Consider the following 25,409-nt stretch of genomic DNA (forward strand, 5'->3'; position numbering starts at 1 on the left):
AGCCCCTCATCTATCAGCGTAGAGAGTCTGAACGAGACCTGCAATGGCTCTGCTAAGTAAGGTGTAATCCACAGCTAGTTATTTTATATACAGGTCGCTAGCTCCAGAATTCCACCCGCTCTAAATCATACACAGAGAATAACTAGTGTAATAAGTTTACATTTATTTGAATGAATTATAATGAATAGTATTTAGAGAGAGAGAGAGAGAGAGAGAGAGAGAGAGAGAGAGAGAGAGAGAGAGATTGTGTGTGTGTGAATTATCTGTGCCGTGTCACTACTAATAATGATGCTGTGAGTTTATCTACTGCATGCAACTGTAACTGTATGTTACTACGGTTACAGTTGTTTATAGGCAGCGCATTAATTTAGAACCATGGTTAAACTGACTTGAACTACCCTTGCGTTCAACGGTTTGAGCACACACCTTCCAGCCAATCAGAATCGAGTATTTAGACAGACTTGGCATAGCTGTTTAAAGACAATACACATGATTAGGGAAAGATTTACACTGAAATATTCTAATATCAGTCCCTCCAGGATTTTGTGCGATATTGCGAAAAAAACTCATAAGCAAGGAAACTCCACAATATTCGCAGGAGCTTGCAATTTTTCACAATTACAGCAGATTTTCCGCAGATTCGGGCCAAGACTTTTAGCCGAAGCTCCGAGCGATTTACGTGCGTCAAACACGAGTACAGCTAAAATGTCTCATTTACTAACAGACATCACTGTGACAATAAATTTCGTGCGATTGCGATTTTGGCAGTTCAAGTAGTTTTCCACAAAAAAAAAAACAACAACAAACTGCAAGTTGCATCGCGACTTTTTTTTTTTTTTTTTTAAAGCCGCTGCAAAATCGAACATTTCTGGCCGTAACAATCACAAAAATACTCTGCAAAATCCTGTATGGACTGAATATCACTTAGTAACTCCCTGTAAGATTTTAAGACCCATAAATACTGGCTTTCTTCACTTCTCTATTACAAAAAAACGACAACTAATGAAGCCACGCCTATTTAGTTAGAATCTCCTTTTTTCTTATATATGTCATAATTTTAATGTTTGTTACTTCGAAAAGAAATGTATTTAGTAGTAATAGTATTCCATTTTACTTCTGTAAAGATGTTATTAATGATATTAATTTGCAATACATCTGATTCATATTATTTTTTGTTTGTTTATTCACGCATTCACTCATTCATTCATTTGTATAGTCTTGATTCTCTATCCAACTACAAACCCATATCCACCTGGAGAAAAGTTTGAATTGTGCTGCAAATCCAAAATGCTGTTGAAAAACTTGCTTGCAATTTGTAACCCTTGATCTGGATAATTCAGAGAGGTTACATTTCACTAGCTCCCTCTGCAAACAAGCACTAATTAAAAAGAGAGAAACATGGAATTCAGGAGAAGAAAATAATCCTCCAGTGAAAGCTTGCTGATGTGAAACAAGCTTTTCTGTTTTTCAGCTAAGACAACAAGCCGAGGGGACCTAATTAGAGAGAGAAAGAGAGAGAGAGAGACAGAGAGACAGAGAGAGATAGATAGATAGATAGATAGATAGATAGATAGATAGATAGATAGATAGATAGATAGATAGATAAGGCAGCACACACGCCACACACTATGAGTCTCTCTACAGAACCATTATGAGAACTGGAATAACTGAAGAATGGCAACAAAAGCCTAGATTTTGGCTGCGATTTTCTGATGCTGATGCTATTGTTCCTGAGGATCGTGAACAATGTCTACGTATCAGAAAATACAACAGACAGCAGAATAGAGTAAAGTCATCAAGCCCACACTCCCTCCTCTGAAAATGTAGCTTCCTCTTTATCTCAAATCAGGAGAGGCTAAAAGGGTTTTAAAAAATTACAGGTGCATTATTAGCCAAGCAGCTAGCGTATTAGCGTTCCAGTGCTTTAGCTCATAGAGGATAAATTATTGATGAGTCCAGTGTAGTTTAGCTAAGATATTGATGATGATGATGATGATGATGATGGGGAATTTTGGTGGAATCTTTTATTACCTGAATGTCTGTAAGTTTAAGTGTCAATTAAGAGGACGAGAGGTCCGTGGACCCAAGCCCCTACTTGATCAGTTTACACATCAATAAATCTATTTTTATGTGTCTGTTACAACGCACTCATGGTTCCTTATGTAGTAAAAGCACTTCAAATCAGAAACAGCAATTCTGTTCCCTCCCTGCTTATGACCTATTTCCTCCAGTCTGAGAAGTTAATATTCTGTGTTCCTGTTGTAAAATTTATGCATCACAAGTCTTGGTTACTGTACTCAGGTTGGTTATAAGAGAACAGGCACTAGAAGAGAAGCTGGAACAAACTGTCCTTTTTTGTACAAATGACCACACGCTCTCACCTCAGGAAACTTTGGGTTATATGTACATAAAAAAAATGTGCACCACAGAATATTTTACATTAATGTACACAAAAATGTGTACATTAATGTAAAATATTATAGCGTAAAATATTAATTGCACAAATGTCAGCACAGACAAAATGCACAGAGAAGCCCATATTTTCATGTGGCAGCAGAGCAAAGCGTAAAATCATGTAGGTACAGGTCAAGCGCTTTATTAAATATTCATATCGAACATCAGAATGAGTAGAAGTGTGATCTCAGTAACTCTGGCATGGTTGGTGGTTCCAAATGCTGATCTCTTGGGATTTGCACACAAACCAGTCTCTAGAATCTACACAGAATGGTGTGGGGGAAAAAACAAAAATCATCCAGCCAGACAAAAACAGGAATCTGAGACTACAGTTGGCATTTGGTAACCACAGATTCACATACACAATACGGTTGAAAAGTCTGAGACCACATTGAAAATCAGGGTTTGTATATTTGTGTGTTTGTTTGTTTAACTGGAAAAGAACAGGAAGTTTTCTAAAAAAAAAAAAAAAAAAAAAAAAATTAAAAAAGAAGGGAAAAAGGAAATTCCAACATTATTCAATATTTTGCACAATCTTTAGGTCACTACTTAAATGTAAGCAAATTTTCTCTGGGTTACTTATCAGAAGGTCAGGGGTTCAGGCCCCAGCATGTCCAAGCTGCCACTGTTGGGCCCTTGAGCAAGGCCCTTAACCCTCTCTGCTCCAGGGGCGCTGTATCATGTATCACGTATCATGGTTGACCCTGTGTTCTGACCCCAGCTCCCTGACATGCTGGGGTATGCGAAGAAAATAATTTTACTGTGCTGTAATGTATACGTGGTCAATAAAACACTCACTCGTTAACTTCTTTGTAAAAAAAAAAATAAATAAAAATAATAAAAAGTCAGATTTTCTGTGAGTCTTCTCTCTGTCTGTGTCAGTCCGAGTACACGGTGTCATCAGTGTCAAAAGGGGATGTACGAAATACTAAGAAATTCTGAAATTCATGTAAATATTTCTAAGATTCTACTTTGAGAAATGAAAAAGAAAAAAAAAAAGTTTTTTGGTATATATGCAAAATGTCAATCCCAGAGGCAACAATAATGCCTAGATTTCAAGGAAAAGACAGAACAAAAATAATTACCACTGAATCAGTTACCAGAAAATTCCGAGCCAATGTTTTGTCCTCATCTCATTTAAAGTAGTTACAGGACATTCAGTCCTAAATGGCTCCAGTACAGTCAGTCAGGTTGGTTGAGCTACAGAAAACATGTAGTGCATTCACATCATGTCAGAAATACAGTAAGTAATCACACACTGAGTTTTATGAGGTTATAATTTGGAGTTTTATAAGTTGAACAGCTCTGAGTGGAATCTCCTTGTTGTCATATCGCGAATACGCTATTCCTGACACGAGGGTCTGTTGCTTGAACATTTCCACAAGGATCTAGAACACTTGCTGGGTTTTTTTCCCCAAACTTGTCAACCAAAAAATTAACAAGATATGGAGTTCTTTAGAAGCTAATTTCCCTTTTGGCTGCTTAGCATGGGATTTCAATTCAACTCAGTGACAAATTGGCATTAATTTATTTCAACATTATAACTACATTTTGAGGAAATCCAGGGTAACTCTAGGAAGTGTTTCCATTCCATCTATTTTACTCCATTTCAGCTTCCCGGGCTGTGCTAACTTCCTATCAACATAGGGTGTGCTAACTTTCTATCAACACACAAAGCTCCAGCTCACATGCTGGAAACGACAGGGCAGATGATTTAATAACAGAACATGAGACAAAGCATCATGTGACCATATGGACATCATGTAAATGACAACAGATAAGGCTTCCTGGCAAGGGTTTGCACATCTCTACCCTGAGCTCATCTTTCATTTCATAACCCATTAGCAGCTGTAATCTGGGAATGACGGATGAAGTGGAGGAGGAGGAGAAGAGTGAGGGGGCATTAATGGCAGGAAACGAGAAAGCCACTTTGTTCCCCTTTCCATCCCACGTGTCCATCTGATGCACCGTGTATCAGCCCTCCTGACACCTGCTGAAGACCTTTATGCCAGCTTCCTCGGCCGTCAGCCACACAAACACACCATACACATACACACATCATACACACACCATACACATACACACATCATACACATACACACACCATACCCAGGCTGAGCATGATGGATTACAGAGTGGTCATAGATGACCCTCCTGCAGCGTTGAACTAAATTCTGCAGTAATAGTCTCTAATGACAATGTGATTAATCATGATATTTTTGGCACGGATGGGAGGAAGGAGCAGCGCTGTATAATTAAAGCGGCAGAACTAGAGATTATTCACGCCGCCCTGAAGCAGCTAAACCTGAACTCTTTAGGGCCATGGATCAAAAACACATTCCTCCCCTGTTTCAAGAAACATTGGCTGCTCTGGCACCATCCAAAAATAGGACGGTGACCTCGGGACGTAAATCTTCAGCTTTGTCAAAGTGTGACAAATAATTTCAAGTGACATCACTGGCACTTTCGGAGCTGCGTCGCCTCTCATAAATTAGGGATGTGACTCTTAGAAGAGAGGTATGTTCTGTGTCTTTGGGGCTGCTCTGAAATATGCATGGTATGATCTTGTAGTCTAAAAATATCATGGCTCTTTTACAGGATCTAAGTATTAATAGACCAAAATCACACAACCCAGTGGTGAAAATTAAAGGATATTTTTAAGAAGAATCTTTGCACATCCCTGTATGGCATGAAAAACAAAAAACATCGAGCGAGCAGCAGTTCTGCGGGCAGAAGTGCCCTGTTGATCAGAGAGGCCAGAGGAGAATGGCCAGACTGGGTTTACCACTCTTTACAACCGTGTTGAGCAGAAAAGCATTTCAGAACATACTACACACCAAATCTTGAAGCGGATGAGCTACAATAGCAGAGGACCACACTGGGGTCCAGTCCTGTCAGCCAAGAACAGGAATCTGTCGCTACAGTGGGCACAGACTCACCCAAACTGGACAGCAGATTGGAAAACAACCAGGCGATGCTCAAAACTTTGGTCAGCAGTGCTATGTACCTAATTTCTCGATCTGGGGATTAATAAAGTATTATCTTATTATCTTATGTGCGTGTGATATCCGTGCTGTACGATGTACTCTATGATAATGTTACAAACGTGTTGTCGCTCCTCTTCTTTGCCTCTTCTTTATTTTTGTCTGTTGGAAATGTCTGTTAATAAATGCTACGCACTTTACCCACAACCCCTCCTGACTCAGCTTAGTAAAGTGAAAAGACTCGAAAATATGGGAATTACCCCAGAGTGGCACAAAGTTTATCCGTACTCCAGCCCTTATACACGCAAATGCGTTTTAATCTGCATTTTGAAAAAAGTAAACAGCGAGGTAACCGTCATACACTGTGACTAACAGTGAAACCGTGATGCTGTAACGACCCCATCCAGGATTTGAACAACAAAACAAGAAGCTGTGTCTGACAACTCGGAGTGAAAAGAGGCTTAACATAACCGTATTATGTTGCCTATTGGCATATTCCACTCTCCAGACTGCCAAGGAAAAATCCAGAGAGACTGAGTCTTCTAGGATACAAGCCCTCTACGAGACGGCATGTGGTCATAGTTGTTTTATCGACCACTTTGGCACAAGCGGTGACTCTCATTAGGAGCAGTGACCGAAGAAATTTGGGCATGATTAGTATTTGGAACATTTAGAACAGTGCCTTTGATAAAACACTGTACAGTCGAGGCAAAATTTACAGACTTCCTTTTTCTGTTGGATCCGGAGGATGGAAGTGTCTCGAACTTAAAATCAATCACCACCAGACCACCACCACGTACACAAAATGAGCAGGACTGATAATGGTATTAAGCTCCCAGTGGGTAAACAGTGATTCAGCAGTGATTCAGATACAGCACTGATGCAGGCAATCACAGCATCTGTGTCTCTGTGTAGCGCAACTCGACGGAAACAGAACTGTATTGTATCTATAGCAAAGCATTATATTGAGCTATAACACAGTGCTGGTGAATTCTTGAATTTGATTGGTCGGAAGGTGTATACTTTAATAGTAATACCAGCGTCTTCACTGTCACTCAGAGGTGAAGCTTTTCCTTTTCGTTTTCAAACGTGGGAAAGTCTAAAGCCAGTAACAAGCTGGACTTTTCGACATTATTAACTTCAAGACAGACCAAAGGACAAATTGTTTGCAGTCTCTTTAATATAGTGATAACAGGAAATGTTTTCGAGATTTTCCACAATTCACGTCATGTTCCACAAATATAAATGAATAAAAGAATGGATAATCAGATGTCATTCTTTAATGTGTTAGTGTTCGCAAATCATTGCAGTAGAAGAGGAATGAAACCCTTCAAGACATGCCATTATAGGAAAATAATCAAATTATGGGGTGGTACCAGTAACTCCAATTTATTTCAGGCCACCATTCCACCACGTCGTTGAACAGCACTCCTCACAGTGTTTCATTCCTTTCTTGACAAAGGGGCATTAGGTAATCCATTTAACAGTGAATAATTCATTAACTCCAGATTTTTTTTGTTGTTCTTTTAGGAGAGTTTGCTACTAAACCTATCACCAGCATTACTTTGTAAGTTTTTTCACTGATCATTATGTCATTAAAAATGTAGCCATTCCATTAGGTGAGATCAAATCAGCTGGTGAGATTTTATTTCAAGTCTGGTTATATCAACAGGTAAAAGAAATAGACTCACATTGTAAAGGATTTCCACCCAGCCCTCCATGGTGATGCACTGGAAGACGGTGAGCACGGCGAAGAGGATGTTGTCAAAGTTGGTGATGCCAAAGTTGGGGCCAGGCCAGTACTCCCGACAAGTGGTGCCGTTCTCACAGAGGCGTGCTGGAGGATCCAGGCCACAGGGGAACTCGGCCACCTGCTCGTCTGAGAGGACACATGCCACACAACAGGCATTGAAGGTCACAGCAACCCTACTCCAACCAGATACTAACAATCATATTTGATAGTTGTTGTTTTTTTGTTGTTGTTGGTTTTTTTTAGAGAGAGAGATGTAGATTTGTCCCTATTGGGAACTCTATGTCTACAAGTCTAAGCCTATAACAAGGGCTTTCCTCTTATGAAAAGATCACAAGTGGAGCTTCATTAGAAAGTTCAAACCTTTCCAATGGGGAAGCAAAAAAAAATATTCCATGAGCACCATTAAGAGTTCTTCAGGTTGTTCTTCTGAATGTTCTATTTACAACCACACAAGACAGCTTTCCTTTTTTTAAAAAAAAAAAAGCTTTGCAAGCTAGAATCTTGAACCATTCAAAAACCTTTGAGGAGCACCTTTTGATGGCTGACCCTGCGCTCTGACCCCAACTTCCTGGCATGCTGGGGTATGCGAAGAAAAGAATTTCACGTGCTGTAATGTATAGGTGACCGATAAAGTCTCATTATAAGAGTACGCTTTAATAGTCAAAACTGAACTAAGCTTTATTTCCAAAGCATGTCATAACTACAACCATTATTAATACATAGTAAATCATTTACACTTTTAGACAAAGGCACCCTTAAGGTTTCTTTTTTGGTTTGTTCCTCTGGGAGTCTTTTCAATCAGGAAAAGTTCAAAGTAGAATCCTTTATGAGGAGACCTTGAGGAGACCTTGAGGAAGTGTACTATAATATTCTCTTAATCCTTACAATCCTTCAAGTATGGGAAGGAATGAAAGCATGAGTTAACTTGACAATAAACCTGCAGAAAGATGTACGTACTAGTGTCGTTTCTGAAGCAGGCACGGTGGAACTTGCCCATGTAGAAGTCCAAGCCAATGATGGCAAACATGAGGATGGCAAAGAAGAGCAGCAGGCCAATCTGCAGCAAAGGTACCATGGCTTTCATGATGGACTTCAGGACCACCTGAAGACCTGATCACAGAGAGAATAGATCTGAGCACTTCTGCTGTTTAAATGAGCCTCGTAAATATCCCTTCAAATAAAAGAGAAGTATTTAGATCACGTTCACACTAGAAAGCGACAAGTGACTATTGATTTCAGCAACAGCGCCGAGTGACTGCACACTAAGTGTCATCTGAATCATTTTCAATTCTATGCAAATTATGCATGACATGATAAAGCGACAAAATCCAAACGATTGGATGGAATGATTCCTCAGAACATTTTTCTGATATGTAGTCTGATGTTTATTTAATTCTCCACTTACAACTTTAATTCCTATCTGCAATTTATAATACAAAAACGAAAGAAAAACTTTGGTTTAGACGTATCCTGTTACCTAAATGCGTATAGATACGATACTGAGGGAAAAAATAATGCTTCAAACGTAGCAGAAAAGAATGCTGTTGCCTCTGGTGAGTGTACGTAGCTAGTACAATTAGCTTACAACAAGCGACAACTCCGGTGACCGCTACACACTCACAAGAGGCAAACTACAACGCAGAGAAAGAGTTTACTGCATAATGTCTAATTACTTACTTGGAATTCCAGACACCAGCTTAAGCGGCCGTAGGACTCGAACTGCCCTGAGCGTCCGCAAGTCGAAGTCTGCCCCGACGGTAGTCAGAATCCTGCAAAAGCCCAGAAAAAAAAGCCCACAGTATTAGTAAACAGCACTCTCAACAGTGGTGACAGGAAATGACAAAAGATGAAGGGATGCACACAATTCTATGAATACAAAGTGGCCACTTTTAAAGTTCTCAACACTGTGAATAAATAACAATTTCAGTGATATGCACAACCAATAAAAATTTTTTTTTTTAAAAGCCAATCCACCATTAACTGTTCCAACATTGCAAGAGCTTTACAACAGGCTATGGAGTGGGTAGAATGACAGATTAAATCTCTTTCATGTCCACACATTCACTGTGCTTTTAAAGCACTATGTTCCTCAGCAGGCTCATCTTAGCACTGAGTGGTGAAAAAGACCTTCTCCTGGGAACTTCCATGTAATCACAGCAATACTGTTTAAAAGAGGAGTAGTGCAAAGACACACACACACACACACACACACACACACACACACACACGATGCTGCCTCAACTCGTTTAGCTGTCTAAGAAGTGGAAGTGAAAGCAGCATGCATTAATATATTTATTCTCTGTGCTTCAACTTCATCTCCCGTCTACCGTCCCAGGCTTGACCCTGGATCAACTCACCAATGCGCTGTCCATTGCTGTAGCTTAGGATACAGCTGAAGGCAATGGGATTCATAAATGTACAGATTTTAGTGAGGATTTTTAAGCCCTTTTCATTAAAAAAAAAAGCTATTCTTTACTGTTAAAGCTAGCTATTTAACTAACCTGACAGGATTTCTGAGAGAACTTTTAAGTCAAATTCATAAATCTTCATTTAACATCAGCTTCCTAGCTAACATGAGCTAACCTGAGTCATAAAACAATTCATTTAGCTAACACAAGTTAACTTAACAGAATTTCTGAAAGGATTTTTAAGTTGTTTTCATTTAAAAATATATTATTCTTTACTGTTAAAGCTTGCTATTTAGCTAGCATGACAGGATTTCTGAGAGAACCTTAAAGTCATATTCATAATCTTCACTTATCACCTAGCTCATACTAGCTAACTTGACAGGATATTTGTGAGGATTTTAGGTCATAAAAAAAAAAAAACATTATTCTTTGCTGCCAAGGCTAGCTATTTAGCTAACCTGACAGGATTTCTGAGAGAACCTTAAAGTCATATTCATTAATGATCATAATCTTCACTTAATGTCATCTTTCCCAGCCAACCTGAGCTAACCTGAGATTATTTTGAGAGGATTTTTAAGTCACAACGCAAGACAATTAGCTAACACAAGCTAACGACCGAATTTTTAAAAAAAATTTTAAGTCATTTTCATAAAAATTATTATTTGATGTTAAAGCTAGCTACTTAGCTAACCTGACAGGATTTCTGAGAGGACTTTTAAGTCACAAAGCAAAACAATTAGCTAACACAAGCTAACAACCGACCTTCTGAGAGGTATTTTAAGTCCAGTATTCCATCCATCCATTTTCTGTACTGCATATCCTACTCAGGATCACAGGGAACCTATCCCGGGGACTCAGGGCACAAATTTATAACTTTCATAACTTTCAAGTGTGGATGAAGGATGGATTTCAAACTAATGTATGTTGTTATTCATTTAAATGTGTCTTTGGTATTTAAAGTGAAAAGGTAATACAGTTAACAGAGCCCTGGGAAAATGAGTCCAGACTACATAAAACCTTTGGAAAAGTTTACTCAATGTGTGTTAACAGAATAGTGAACTGAGGAACATAGGAATAACCCCAAATTTAATTATCAAACCCTTTTACTTGATTAACAAACCTCAGGCTATATAAATCCTCTCCACCTTGTCCTTACCTCACACTAGTACATTTCACTTCAGTTAGTACACTTCATTTAATGCTAATTCTTCCTGCATGTCTAATTCAAATTAGCTTGTGAAGAAATAGAGGGTTCACACTCCCCTGGAGTCCTGCTGGATTATTAGAGGTGTCAGTTTGGATTGGTGTTTTGCCTGGAGCAGCCATTGTAAAAGCAGGGACGTGTTTTAGACGGTCACTGGGGAGCTCCGGTAGCAGCATTTTGACTTTGACTTCTACTGGAAGGTTACATTTCACACAGAATACTTGATCAAATGTTACCCCATTAACTGTTTGAGGCACTGTTATACAGACAAATTTGTTGGTACCCTTACCGCTCATTGAAACAGTGGTTTGTTCCTCCTTAAAAGTGGTGAAATTAAAAAGCAAAGTCATATTTATACGTGCAGGCCTTTGGTATGTTATAGAGTAAAGCAAATAAAGTGTGAAAAGAGATAAATTGCTTATTCTACAAAGGAATACTAAAATGCCCTGGACAGATTTGTTGGTACCCCTAGAAAAGATTATAAATAATTGGACTATAATGATATTTTAAACCAACTTTAAAAAAAAAAAAAAATAGTATCACACGTTTTCAATCTTGTAATCAGTCATTCAGCCTGTTTAAAAGCTCCATGTCCACAGCTCCATGTCCACAGATGAAAAAATTAAGCTTTTGAAGAAAAGAACACCATACCTACAGTGAAAAATGGAGGAGGCTCAGTTATGTTTTGGGGCTGCTTTGCTGTGTCTGGCACGGGGTGCCTTGAATCTGTGCAGGGTACAATGAAATCTCGAGACTATCAAGAATTTCTGGAGCGAAACATACTACCCAGTGTTCAAAAGCTCTGTCAGAACAGGATAATGACCCAAAACACATGGCTAAAAGCACCGAAGAATGGCTAAGAACAAAACATTTGACTATTCTGAAGTGGCCTACTATGAGCCGTGATTTGAATCCTATTGAACATCTATGCAAAGAGCTGAAGCATTCAGTCTGGAGAAGGTACCCTTCAAACCTGAGACAGCTGGAGCATTTTGCTCAGGAAGAGTGGGCCAAACTACCTATTGACAGGTGCAGAATTCTCACTGAGAGCTACAGAAATCACTTGTTTGCAGTGATTGCCTCTAAAGGTTGTACAACAAAATATTAGTTTAAGGGTACCATCATTTTTGTTTATGCCATTTTCATTAATTTTCTTATTTAAAATATTCTGTTAAACCAAAAATCAAAAGCAAAGTCTGATTTTTATTAAATATGGAATAAACAAGGATTGATGCTAATTACTTTTGTCAGTTTTAAGTTATTCCATGGAAAATGATGGGTTCTTCTTTTTCATGGAAGGGTACCAACAAATTTGTCCACGTCTGTATAAACACAGAAATCACTATTGATTTTGCCCTACATCCACATCAAGTCAGTGAGTAAAACTGAAAAAGACAAGCCAAGCCAAGGTAATACTCTGATGCAAAAAGCAGCAATATCATGGTATGCACCTTGGAGAACGGAAAAAATGTCTTGGGAGCACTTTCTACTATCATGTGTTGAGGCACAACACATGTTAGTAAGGTTTGAGGTACAAAAGAGATTTACATAATACATTTCCAGTAAATGTTTAAAAAAAAAACTCCATTAAATAGCATGAACTAAAACAGACACCAATCAGGTACATTGGGTTTACACATTATGCACATTTTACACCAGACGCCATTTTGCAAGCCATTTATTTCTGTGTTTTCTTTCATTGCTTTAATAAATATAAGCGCACAGATATCTATAATAACCATCAGATTCTTATAAGCATGTATGTGATCACATAAAGTTGCTTAATCTAATTTTCTTTTATTCTTTACAACTCAAACTGATCTCAGAGCTCGCCGTTATAGCAAGGCTACATGCTGAATTTAATATCCCTGTTAATTATTTCTCTACATCACGTCTGTGTTACACATACAGCGAGAAGTTCCTCTGCCAACGGGACGAAGGTTTAATTGCAGTGGGAAAATGATTACACTGCATTAAAGAGGCTTTTTGTTCTCTCCTGTGCTAGGGGTTAACTAAATATTCGTTCATTAACTCTTGCAGATATTGAAATATTAAAATGAAGCAGAAGGTACATCCTTAATATCCAAGTCAATATACGGTATGGTTTCAGTTGGTAGGTTATTGGTAGACAGTGTAATCTTTGAATACTAACCCAGTTGGTGTGGAACAGTTTTGTGAAGACAGTTTTCCAGCAATATACACTGCAGATGTGATCAAGAGATTTAAAAAAAAAAAAAAAAAAAAAAAAAAAAAAAAAAAAAAAAAAAACATTAAATATAACATTGGAGTATTCTTTCAATTACTTCTGTTTGTCCATGTTGAGAGCAATTGCTTTTTGGATTGCTTAAGCAAGCAGTGATTTGTAATTTCTGAGCAGATATGTCTATGTGCTAGTCTCAACTAAATTATCATTGAAGAAAAATGTACAGAATACAATTATACACTGCAATTTTATGCTCGACAGCTTATAGAAAAGGTGTCATAATAATAAAAGAGCAGCTCGTGTCAGGTGTAAAGTAGGACTATTAAATGCAAAATAGGTAAATGCATGAATGACTTATCATGTCAACTGAATAACACATTGATATACATTAAATTACCTTCACTTACTGTATAATTGTTTGTGTAATTTCAGCTTGAAGTGAAAAAATTCTTTTTAAAGCATGGAGTCTGAATGCCATTGTATTTTAATTCATGTCTCTGCTATAGTCTTTTACCATTTTAATTAGTAAATCTATCAAAATGGCAGAATCTAATAAGGAGATGAATATTAACCTAACACCACTAGTTCCATTCTTGTATTGTAGTGACAAACTTAAAACTAGCGGCTTCCCTCCATATTATTAAGTAAAAAGTCTTACGTGGCAAAAACATAACATAACGTAATACATTATTAACAACAATAACAACAAAAAGGACTGAACTCATTAAAAAAACAAAACAAAACAAAACAAAAAACTTAAACACTGCTTTTTTGAGTTCAAAATAAAGTTCACTGCCAACACATCCATTCCGATTTCCATTATCGCCTCGATCAGTTACACAGTCTAAATTGCTGGGTGTGACTAGAAGCTTTTCAGGATTTCGGTAGTGCTACATTTATACTACAGCCAGACTAAGTGCAGTCTGGCTGTAGTATATAAGCTAGGACTAAGTGCAGCTTACACTGGCCATTTAAATCATAGAGGTGAAGAAAACTTTTTACTCGAGTTGCTACCTAGTGAGAGTGTGAAAACCAACTCTGTCATCTAAAGGAAAACCCACATTATAAATGCAACCATCAGAAATGAAGGTTCTCTCTGGCTTTCTGTTTCAATCTATCAATTACCTGCTCTAAATCAGGTTTTTTCCTCATAAATGGAAAATCTAAGCTGTTTTCTCCAGGAGCACTTCTCCTATAATGCTTCCTAAACAGCTGGCCTGCAGAGGATGCTGATCATCAGCCCCCCGCTAAGAAACATCTGGAAAGCCAGCACAAAATCTCCCACCACAGGAGATTAGCTATCTAATGGACCTGCGGCAAACACACTGCTCATGAGCCAGCTCCATTCCTTCAATTGCATCACTTCTAGCATCAATGCTAAATGCATCAAGTTGCTATGAAGTGGGGTTTTCCGTATCTGATGATGATCTAAAGTCTTTTAGCTGGGTTATGTTAGACCGAAAGCGTCTAATGCTTCAAGAGCATTTGGGATTGAATCGAATGAGGAAGTTGTTAGCTAATATAAAAGTAACCTGACATGATTCTTGAGAGGATTTTTAAGTCAGATCCACACATATTCTTAATCCTCACTTAATGCTAACTAGCTAGCTAATATAAACTAACCTGACAGGATTCCTGAGAGGATTTTTAAGTCAGATCCACACATATTGTTAATCCTCACTTAATGCTAACTAGCTAATATAAACTAACCTGACAGGATTTCTTGTCAAAATGTCATTTCCATACATGCTCATAATGTACACAGTACTAACAGTACTCACTACTTGCTACTTACTGACTTAACTCTGCTAGTTAGGAAACATGAACTAACCTGACAGGATTTCTGAAAGAATTCTTAAGTACTATTGATAAACGTTCACCTATACAATGTTAGCTAGCTAGCAAAAATGAGTTAAAATGACAAGATTTTTAAGTCAAACAATGAATAACATTTTACAGTTTTTAAGATTCAGTACCAATCAACATTTGTAAGTTATAAAAAAAATATATCAAAAGACCCGTGATATCTCAGAAAAGTGCATTATGAGACAATTTATCACAATATTAAAATTATCATCATATTGCCCAGGCCTAACTTCCACTGTGATTAATTTATTAGACGCAAAATCCCCAAACCCTAGAGCAAAGCTCCCTTGACCGCTGGCACACTTTTACAAACGCAGCACAGCCACTGTCACTCACAGCCAGACTTTGACTGGCAGGTTATTACGCAGGCCTGTGAAAGCCTGCAACTCAGTTTATCGTGTGCCAGAAAAACCAAACCTGCAAAATCACACACCCTCAATGTCAGGACACAGGACAGATCGCAAGATCATATCACCAGACTCCATCAGAAGCCTCTACACTAAAAGACAGCCTAACTATGGGACCGACCGAGCATGAAAGAGCACTAGGATGCAAAGCACAAGAGCAGCAGATTATTCATCATAATTAATTCAACGCTGTTGATTTGTGTGAGGTGAAGCATTTTCAGGGTGACAGATAATGCATTGTGCATGCGCTGATGAAATCTAGGCTCGAACAATACCAGAAAGAAACAATTTCCAAATTCGGTACTGATCTGAGAAAACAATGCACTCATCAAGCTGAGTTTTGTGCTTCACACTACTCCAAAGTGCATTTCTATGAGATCCTGTGTTAATAATACAAAACGCTGTATATATTTCTGCATAAGATGTGCTTGCACTGACAAAAAAAAAAAAAAAAGAAAACACTATATTCATTAGTCATTAGACCCAAGACCGTACTATTGTGTTTGAGAGTCTTTATCTGACCCCAAATTTTACCTAAAAGTGGCATAAAATCTCTGCCTCTCTTTCTCATTGCCTCTCTAAAGCACCATGACAGTGTGAAGTCACTAAGATCTCTGGAGAGCGAGAGATAAGGAGGGGAAGTTGGACAGAATTCAGATTCATCCTGTCATGTGAAGCTCCACATTCATCAATCACTGACTGAAAACTAGCAGCGACAGGAATATCATTCTGCAGTCTTATATAAAGCAACAGGTCTGTGTGATACAGAGATGGGTAGCAGCCTACACAGCTCCATTCTGCTTTCTAAACATCGTTATGATGATAAATACATATGCCACCTGTCTACTAAAGGTATTTTGTCTTCATTTATGGACGAAAAACTTCCGTCTCAGACAATTCTTTATACAACATAACGTTATTTAGCATGCACATACGAGTTAACAAGTACATTCATTGGGCTCTCATAACACAATCACAACCATGGCATACAGTGCTGTGAAAAAGTATTTGCCCTCATCATAATCTTTTCTGTTTTTGTGTATATCTTATACTAAATAGTTTTAGATCTTCAAACGATATATAAAACAAAAGCAACAGTTAAAGCAAAAAAAAGTTATCCAACATATATCCCCAGTGTGAAAAACGTATTGCCCCCTTAAACTTAAAATCTGGTTGTGCCACCTTTAGCAGCAATAACTGGAGATCTTTCACTTATTTCTAGGACTAGGACTTACTCCTATGCTTTGGATCATTGTCTTGCTGCATAATCCAGTAGCGCTTGCGTTTCAATTTACGGACCGAAGACCAGATATTCTCCTTTAGGATTTTCTGATAGAGAGCAGAAATCATGTTTCCCTCAAAGCATCCCCACACCATCACACTTCCACCACCAAGCTTGACCTTGTATGATGGTGTTGTTGTTTTTTTGTCTTTTTGTGGAATTCGGCATTTGGTTTACACCAGATGTAACAGGACTTTCTGAGAGAGGGAAATCATGTTATTTTGTACATCAAATGAAATTGGAAATATGGTGGACAGAAGTATCAACCAGTGAAATGATGTTTTAGGGGAAAAAATATAAATAGCATAATATCGAAACCTGTGCTAAAAATTAAGTGTGTATCATGGGTTGAAAATTGTAGATATAATAAATAAAATAAATCATAACTATTAGTTGTTGAGTCATTACTATAGAAATGATAATGTAATGCAATGAGTGCATCAAAATTAACTATTTGAAGTACAATCAAGAATAATAAAATCAAGAATAAAGGATATCAACATGCTTCCTCTGACAAAGGTTAGGACAGTTTCAAAACTGTAAATGATGCGATGAGTGAGAAATCAGATCCTCCAGGTATAAAAAGTTCTCAATGAACTCTCAGAGAAACCTAAACACACTATGGGACATTCCTTGAAGAAACACAAGGAGGTTACCTGTAGAAGGTTTTCCGTGGTTCAGAATTTTTTGTTTTAAACAGCATTACTAATTAGCAAAGCATGCGAGAGGAACTTGAGTATGCGAGCGCTCGTACACTCTAGTGCCTGCAGTGTATATAATTCTTTGGTGTTTGGCAAACATTTCATTAGGCATGTCAGTGCGCTGTTATTAGTTCATGATGTGGGCTGTGTTCAGCTGAAGCTGTGGAGCAATTCTTGTCTTTTCTCTCCACAAAGCAGCTTGAATAATAACATAAGATAGAAGAAAAAAAATAGAATGTGGGATTCTATGAAAGGAGAAAGCACTTAATCCTGCTCCATATTTCATGCAGCCAGAACTGATAGTAAAGAGAATCCTAGATCTGTCAGACCTTTCTCATTTGTAACTGGTTACAATAACATGTTTTAAAGATACAGTTTGTGTTGTTAAAATGTTACAAGATTTCTAATAAGCATTTACATTTATGTCACAGTTTCCCCCTTTGTGTCACAGTGCTTTGTGTTTGCTTTGGTTTCTGTTCTACTCCTGTCTCCACCCCTGTCCTGTCACTGGTTTGTTGCCTGATTGTGTTCACCTGTTCTGTGTTTAGTTCTTATTCATTTGTCTACTTATAACCTGGTGTGTCATAATGACAAAGTGAAAAAAGTGAATTGTTTTTGTGCATTACTAAACCTTATTTTCCTAGTTTTACTAGGGCCCTTGCTGTGTTGAGCCCTACCTGTTAGTTTTGTAAATATGGATATAACTCTGTTAACTGAAGCATCCTGCTTCACACGTTGTTACATTGCTAATACCTTTAATTCACAATATTTCAATACAAGTTTCATTATTTCAGGCATTATTCTATATTTTGTCTGGCCCAGAAATTAGCTCAGGATGGATCAGAGGTGTAGACATATTTTAGGGGGAGCTAAGGGACCGGTCAATGTTGTAAGTGTAATTGCAATTCACTCAACAGACAGCCCAGACTTCTAAAAATTATGAACTGCTCCTTCAAAGCAACTTTCCTGATCTGACAAGAAAGATTCAATCATGAATACAGATTCTAACGTAATATAATTAAATATGAATCATGTATTTAAAAAAGAAACATAAGCATTATCATGTTCAATGAGCAATATTTCGATCTTTAAAAGCAAAGGAACACTAAGTTTATTTAATGTAATATTTATTCAAACATAATGGTTTCTTAAGTCATTTCTGCCTGCCAAACACTTGCTTCAGAAGTATTTAGAGTATAGACTTTAGGAAAAGGCAACAAGGTTATTTACAAGCCAAGAACTCTTGTAAAAATTACCCGGGTTTCCACAGGTCCTTAAAAAGTCTAAAATCCAATAATCTGAATTTTAAGCCTTAAAATGCCTTAAACTGTCTTAAATACGATTTTGAAAGATCTTAAAAATGGTTTGAATTATGAAGTTATTTTATGTTTATAAATGTCTAAACGTCAGTCTCGCTTTTAAATGTGTTTTTGGGGAAAATAAGTATTGATCATGCTATTACAAAACGGAACCAATAAACACTCATGCAAACTGTGCAGCGCGGTCAGAATTTATCAGAGCACGCCCAGTGTGTTGCAATGTGGTGTGTGGGTTAACGTTGTGCACTTCCCATCAAAAAATAGCTACTTCTAGAAGTAATACTTTGAAATGGTTTCGGTTAAATTTCAAGTTCAACGAGATCTGGCTTGAGAACAGTGCATTTAGTACTTGGTTGAAGCCTGTTGAAAATAACACATTTGAAATGCACAAATTAGGAACTTTGGGTGTAAAGTTAGGGGCAGCTGTGGTTCAGGTGGTAGAGCGGGTTGTCCACTAATCGTAGGGTTGGCGGTTCGATTCCCGGCCCACATGACTCCACATGACTCCCACTCCGGTTAAAGTTCAACGAGATCTTACTCGTTGAGCAAGACACTGAACCCCAAGTTGCTCCCGATGGCAAGTTAGCGCCTTACATGTCAGTTCCGCTACCATTGGTGTGTGACTATGTGTGTGAATGGGTGAATGAGATTCAGTGTAAAGCGCTTTGGATAAAAGCGCTATATAAGTGCACCATTTACCATAAAGGCATTAGACTCACATAGGGAGTCAGAAAAACATAAAGCCACTGTTTAAACCACCAGCAAACGTCCTGCCATTACCAAATATCGTTCTGTATCCACATATATCCTGTATATCACCAATGTCTGGCCCCAGTGCGACCCACTCTGCACTAACAGTGTTAGCTCCGGTAAGCGACCTCCGGGCAAGCGTGTGGATCTAGGTCATGAAATGGGTCTTAAATTGCATTCATAATGGTCTTCAAAAGGTCTTTAAAAGTCTTAAATTTAACATGTTGAAACTTGCAGAAGCCCTGAATTACTCTTCCAAGTACCAGGATATCGCAGCTCAAAACCTTGCTGCCTTTGTTCAAAGTCTAAAGTTGAAATAATACTAAAGCAAGTGTTTGGCAGGCAAAAATCATTATGTTTGAATAAATATTGCAATAAATAAACTTAGCGTTCCTGTGCATTTAAAGATCGAGGTATCGCTTATTGCATGTAATAATAATTTTTATATTTCTTTTTTAATACAAAAACGATTCATATCATTATATAACATTAGAATCTGTTGCATCCTCGACTGCATCTTTCTCGTGGATCCGCCTCTGTTTCCATGGAGATGAGTCTCGTTTTGTCTTGGAGTGTTCCTGTGTGCGCTAAACACTGACGCTGGAAAAGCCCTCAGTTCCACTAAGCTAGGGTGCCAATATTTCCGTACTTAAATGTACGGTACATTGCGTCAGGAGGAGCTCTAACATGCCACCAAGACGTAATGCACCATCTTGTACCTAATGATGAACGATAACAAGACCTTGTGTAACAGTTAAATTAACAAAAGTATGACATCACATTTATTACATAATCCTCTCCCCTGCGTTCTATTTTTTTTATTTTATTTTATTTGTGTGTTCATTCGAAAGTGTGTGTTGACACAGCTGAGTGGAACCGAGGGCTTTTCCGGCGTCAGTGTTTAGAGCACACGGGAACGCTCACAAGAGACAACGAGACTCGTCTCCTTGGAAACAGAGGCGGATCCACCGCCCTCATTGGAATACAACAGAGAGAAATAAGAGTGATAGAGAGAGCGGTAGAGTGAAATGTATCACAACGAATGAATATACCTTTCCCTCTCAGGCAGACTGCATTACTCTGTATATTATTTCATCAATATATATATTGTAAACAGTATCAAATTGCACAGACAGCGCAACAAAGACAGGGATTATAGGGAGATTAACTCAGGTCGCTAGAATGTGCAGGATCATCTGACATATAACAGATAAACTAAGAAAAAAGAGGCCTTGTTTAAAGAAGATCCATGTCTGTGAAATGCTATGTGATCTGCTCTCACAGTGATAAAATAAGACATAAAGTGGATTTATTTACCAACAAACTCGATCTCATGCATCTCCATGGCAACAAACATTTACCATAAATGACAGAATACTGGAAAATGCCTGTAACTACACGTACTGCGTCTCTGAACTAAAGAGCGACGTTGTTTGCAACACAAATCACAGCAAAGATAAAGCGAGATAAAGTGGAGCGTGTTTTCAATTTACAGCTGTTTCTCAGCGGTGAAGGTATAACTAATATATTCTGTCTGCAGTGACGGTGAGTGATCTCACAACAAAAGCATTTCAGAGTTGTCATGCAGTCTAAACGAAACAAAAGACCAGATAAGAACGCATCAGTCCAGAGCCGTCACTGTGGAGATGGGAGCAAGTAGCTGCGTGTAGCACAAATACGAGACAAGACGTCAAAGATAAGAAGCAGTAATCCATGCTCCAGTGTGTGTTTACTATGAGAGAAAAGCAGCATGGCTTCTCCGAGGCAACATCAGTGCATCCATCCACCTACGTACTTCTTATTCCACTCATGTTTACAAGGGAAGATAAACATGGTTATGATAAAACGTTGATATGTGCCTTGAGGTAAATGACGTACACAGCGATCGACATAGTAAGTGGTACCAAACATCTTTTTTAGTGCAATGTTGCATAATTGCTACATGTGGAGGAAAGAAAATCATCTCCTTCTTCGCCATTTGTGCATTTTAGGTAACTCTTAAGATCATTTTAAACCACGGAAAATAATATAGAGACAAGGGTTGGACAAATCTGGAGCTCAGGACATGCGGGTTTTCAAACCAAATAATTTTTTTATTCCCAGAAGATGAGTAGATTTAACAACCAGAAAAAGAATTAACACTGCAAAACGAACGTTTTCGTTTGATATGTAGCTACGTTTAAACTTGCACATCATGATGATGTGATGTACCTCAATGCTGAAACTCTAGCTTCTGCTTCCAAATCCCACCATCTGCTTTACTACACACCTCAGCTGAGGCTTTATTGTTGAACCTTTTGATCTTTTGTTCAAACACTTCACAAAAATACTCTGCTCTCATAGATATCAAACAATTGCAACCAAAACACAGGTTTATCAAAAAATATATATATCTTTGTTAAATATAGGTGTGCGACAATTATTTGCACCCCTATGAATTCATATGAGAAAGATATATTTGAAGTATATTCCCATTGATGTTTTAAATTTTTTTAGCACACCTGGGTGACTAGGAACAGGAAATTGTTCAGCCATGACTTCCTGTTTCACAGGGGTGTAAATATGAGGTAACACATAGGCCAACTTCACTTAGTCATTCATAACAATGGGTAAGACCAAGGAATATAGCTGTGATGTGCGGCAAAAGGTTGTTGAGCTTCACAAAATGGGAAGTGGCTATAAGGAAATAGCACAAGCATTGAAAATTTCCATTTCCACCATCAGGCCAATAATTAAGAAGTTCCAGTCAACTGGAAATGTTATGAATCAACCTGGAATTGGACGTGTGTCTATATCGTCTCAAAGCACTGTGAAGAGGATGGTTCAAGTGGCCAAAAAATCGCCAAGGATCACAGCTGGAGAATTACAGAAGTTAGTTGTGTCTTGGGGTCAGAAAGTCTCCAAAACTACAATCCGAAGTCACCTACATCACCACAAGTTGTTTGGAAGGGTTTCAAGAAAAAACTCTACTCTCATCCAAAAACAAACTCAAGCATCTTCAGTTTGCCAGACACTGCTGGAACTTCAAATGGGATCGGGTTCTATGGTCAGATGAAACCAAAATAGAGCTTTTTGGCGATAAACACCAGAGGTGGTTTTGGTACACAGAGTGGTAGCCATATGGAAAAGTACCTCATGCCCACGGTTAAATATGGTGGTGGATCTTTAATGTTTGGGGCTGTTTTTCAGCCAGAGGACCTGGACATTTTGTTAGGACATTTTGTTAGAACAAAACATTTTGTTTTGGCATCATGGACTCTATCAAATATCAACAAGATATTAATTGAAAACCTGCCTCTGCCTCTGACAGATATTTTTAATGGGCCGTGGTTGGATCTTCCAGCAGGACAATGATCCAAAACACAAAAATGGTTTACTGACCACAAAATCAAGGTCCTGCCATGGCCATCCCAGTCACCTGACTTGAAACTCATAGAAAACCTGTGGGGTGAACTGAAGAGGAGAGCCCACCAGCATGGACCTCGAAATTTGAAGGATCTGGAGAGATTCTGTATGGAGGAATGATCTCAGATCCCTCGCCATGTATTCTCCAACCTCATCAGGCATTGTAGGAGAAGACTTGGAGCTGTTATCTTGGCAAAGGGAGATAGCACAAAGTATTGACTAAAAGGGTGCCAATAATTGTTGCACACCTATATTTAACAAACATATTTTTTTTAAATAAACCTTTATTTTGTTTGCAATTGTTGGATATCCATGAGAGCAGAGTACTTTTTAAACAAAAGATCAAATGATTAAACAATAAAGACAATTTTTCACAGCTTTCTTTGCTCATATTTACCAAGGGTGCCAAAATTAGTGGAGGGCACTGTAGCTCACAAAGCTGAGGAAGCTTCCAGATGACAAAATATAACGCTACATACTTTTTTTTAAAGAGCAATATGTTCAGGACAACCCTTCTATGAAGTAAAGAGGACTTAAGCTAATTAGTCCTGCCTCATTTATTTCCTGTTAAATCAGCATTCCTCTGCTAGTCATGCTAGCTCGGTATATAGATATCCATATATCTGGACGGGTTGCTTAGTTAAAAAGTTAAATGATCCCATCCAAACTAATGACGGTAATGAATTATTAACTCTAAACACAGGGAGTTAAAAAGTTTAGCAGTTAATGACTGTCTGGCTTTGCATACATGTAGCTTCCATTATAAAAGTAAAGGTTTCATAGCATTTTCGAGGGATGAGCTTTCCAAGTAAAATGAGTGCAAAAATAGTTCTTTGTAAGGATGCTAAAATGCCTGTGGCCACCAATCTTCAGCAGGTATATGGTATTCTTTCAGTTAATACAATAATTCCAACTGAAAAATCAATTTCTCCACTGGATATATATCCACAGGCTGATGCAGTCTCTGCTTTCTGTATTCTGAACCCATTGGGGATGTCACATGCTCATGACACAAATTCTGCAAGCTTATCTATGTGATTATATATCTGTCATGCATAACTTTTTTTTTTTTTTTTGCACCCAATAAATTTTCTGACCATTCTCCTGATGCCATTATGCCATTATAGTTCCCCTCTCACCAGACTTCCTGATAACATTGCCATCCAACCAGGCACAGCACATGATGCAAATGAATGCAGTGATGAATGATTCAATTAGATGCTAACCTTTAATACTGATCCTGTATGAGTTTCCCATATAGCTAAAATCTTATGTTTTCTTCTGGCAAGCTTGAAATAGGTGGGACTGTATTGGAAGTATTCATTCATCTGTGAATTCTAAGTGCAGATAAGAGCTATGCTTAAAATGAGATATGCTTAACCAAAGTAGTTGAATTGAGAAGTTGATTTCTTTCCCATAAGTGAAACTGCAAATGTTTAGCATTGCAACAACAATTTGGTGCGATAGAGATAATTGGAACTAACTTGTTTGTTTGACGTCCCACAGATTTTTTCAGGCTCAGATTTTTGCGGCCGAAAAGCCTGATTTTGCAGCAGCTTTTTCCAAAAATTTGTTTTTTCTCAGCTTTTTTTAGTGGACGGTCTTTCGCAGTGATGTTTGTTGGTAAATGAGACCTTTTAGCTGTACTCATGTTCAACGGACATGAATCGAAGAGGGTTTTGGCTGAATATGTGTTGTGATGACGTCACTTGACATGTCTTGGCCCAAATCTGCGGAGAATCTTGCTGTGCTATAAGAAGAATAACACCACCATCACTGATTATTTCCGATAACATCACACCCCGTAGTGTTTCACTCCTTACACAGTCAATACCAAACATACCACAATCGTGTAGTTGTCCTTTTAACGAGCTAACAAACTGGTTGGACAAGTTCAAAGCTTAACATTTCATTTTTATTTTCACTCCACCAGCAATAACGATGTCATTCATTTTCTCTTGTGCTACCTCATGCATTTTGATTTATTCACGCGAGCATTAAAATCAGTAAGTACTGGCTCAAAAAAACGAACAAAAAGAACACTGAAAACTCTAATCAAAGGATTTACAACTCTTTCTCAAATCACTGTCCAAGCAGAGCACAGCGACTGAAATATTAACTGCGAAAGAACGAAAGGGATTCGCAGATATCCTCGACATACAGGTATGTCTCTGTTTCATTCACAAGCTGAAGATTCTAGAAATGTATTTCCAGCTAAAACTTTTAGCATTTTAGAAAGATTTAACTGAGAATATTTACAAATAGTTTGGACAAATTTTTTCAGTTTAGAAAAACGCGGAATACATTTAAGTGTGTATAAACAGGTATGTACTCACTTAACACTTCATTAGATGATAATGTTCTGTTCTGTGTTACATATTGTATGTGTGCATGTCATCAGAAAAGGCAAAAGGCATTTTCTTTTTTAAGCATTCAATAATAACACATTTTTCATTACGGAAGTGTTAATGAGTTTCATTATATGGTGAAGAGTTGTCACAAAGTTCTTGACCTTTTCACCCTCAGATCATACAAAAAGCAACTTTACCAAAATGGATTTGCTATTAGGTTTTGCTGCGGGCTTAGTGTTAAGCCGGGACCGCAACGGCCAGGAAGGTTATATCATGTATCATGGCACAACCCTTCAAAATGCCCTCAATATCCTATATTACG

General features: G+C 38.0%; 1 protein-coding gene across 7 annotated transcripts in view; it reads right to left on the reverse strand.

Annotated features, from left to right (window-relative positions):
• The window catches only part of cacna1ba (calcium channel, voltage-dependent, N type, alpha 1B subunit, a), a 137,833-nt gene that overhangs the window by 87,774 nt on the left and 24,650 nt on the right, over nt 1-25,409 (reverse strand). For all 7 annotated transcript variants that reach the window (XM_053674284.1, XM_053674283.1, XM_017452132.3 and 4 more), the window contains exons 4-6: nt 8,869-8,960; nt 8,149-8,301; nt 7,130-7,317 (exon numbers count right to left, since the gene is read on the reverse strand). In XM_053674284.1, coding sequence (XP_053530259.1) covers nt 7,130-7,317; nt 8,149-8,301; nt 8,869-8,960 — 433 coding nt within the window. The remainder of the gene's footprint in view (nt 1-7,129; nt 7,318-8,148; nt 8,302-8,868; nt 8,961-25,409) is intronic.

Source organism: Ictalurus punctatus, chromosome 22 (assembly GCF_001660625.3).
Source record: "Ictalurus punctatus breed USDA103 chromosome 22, Coco_2.0, whole genome shotgun sequence".
NCBI lineage: Eukaryota > Metazoa > Chordata > Actinopteri > Siluriformes > Ictaluridae > Ictalurus > Ictalurus punctatus.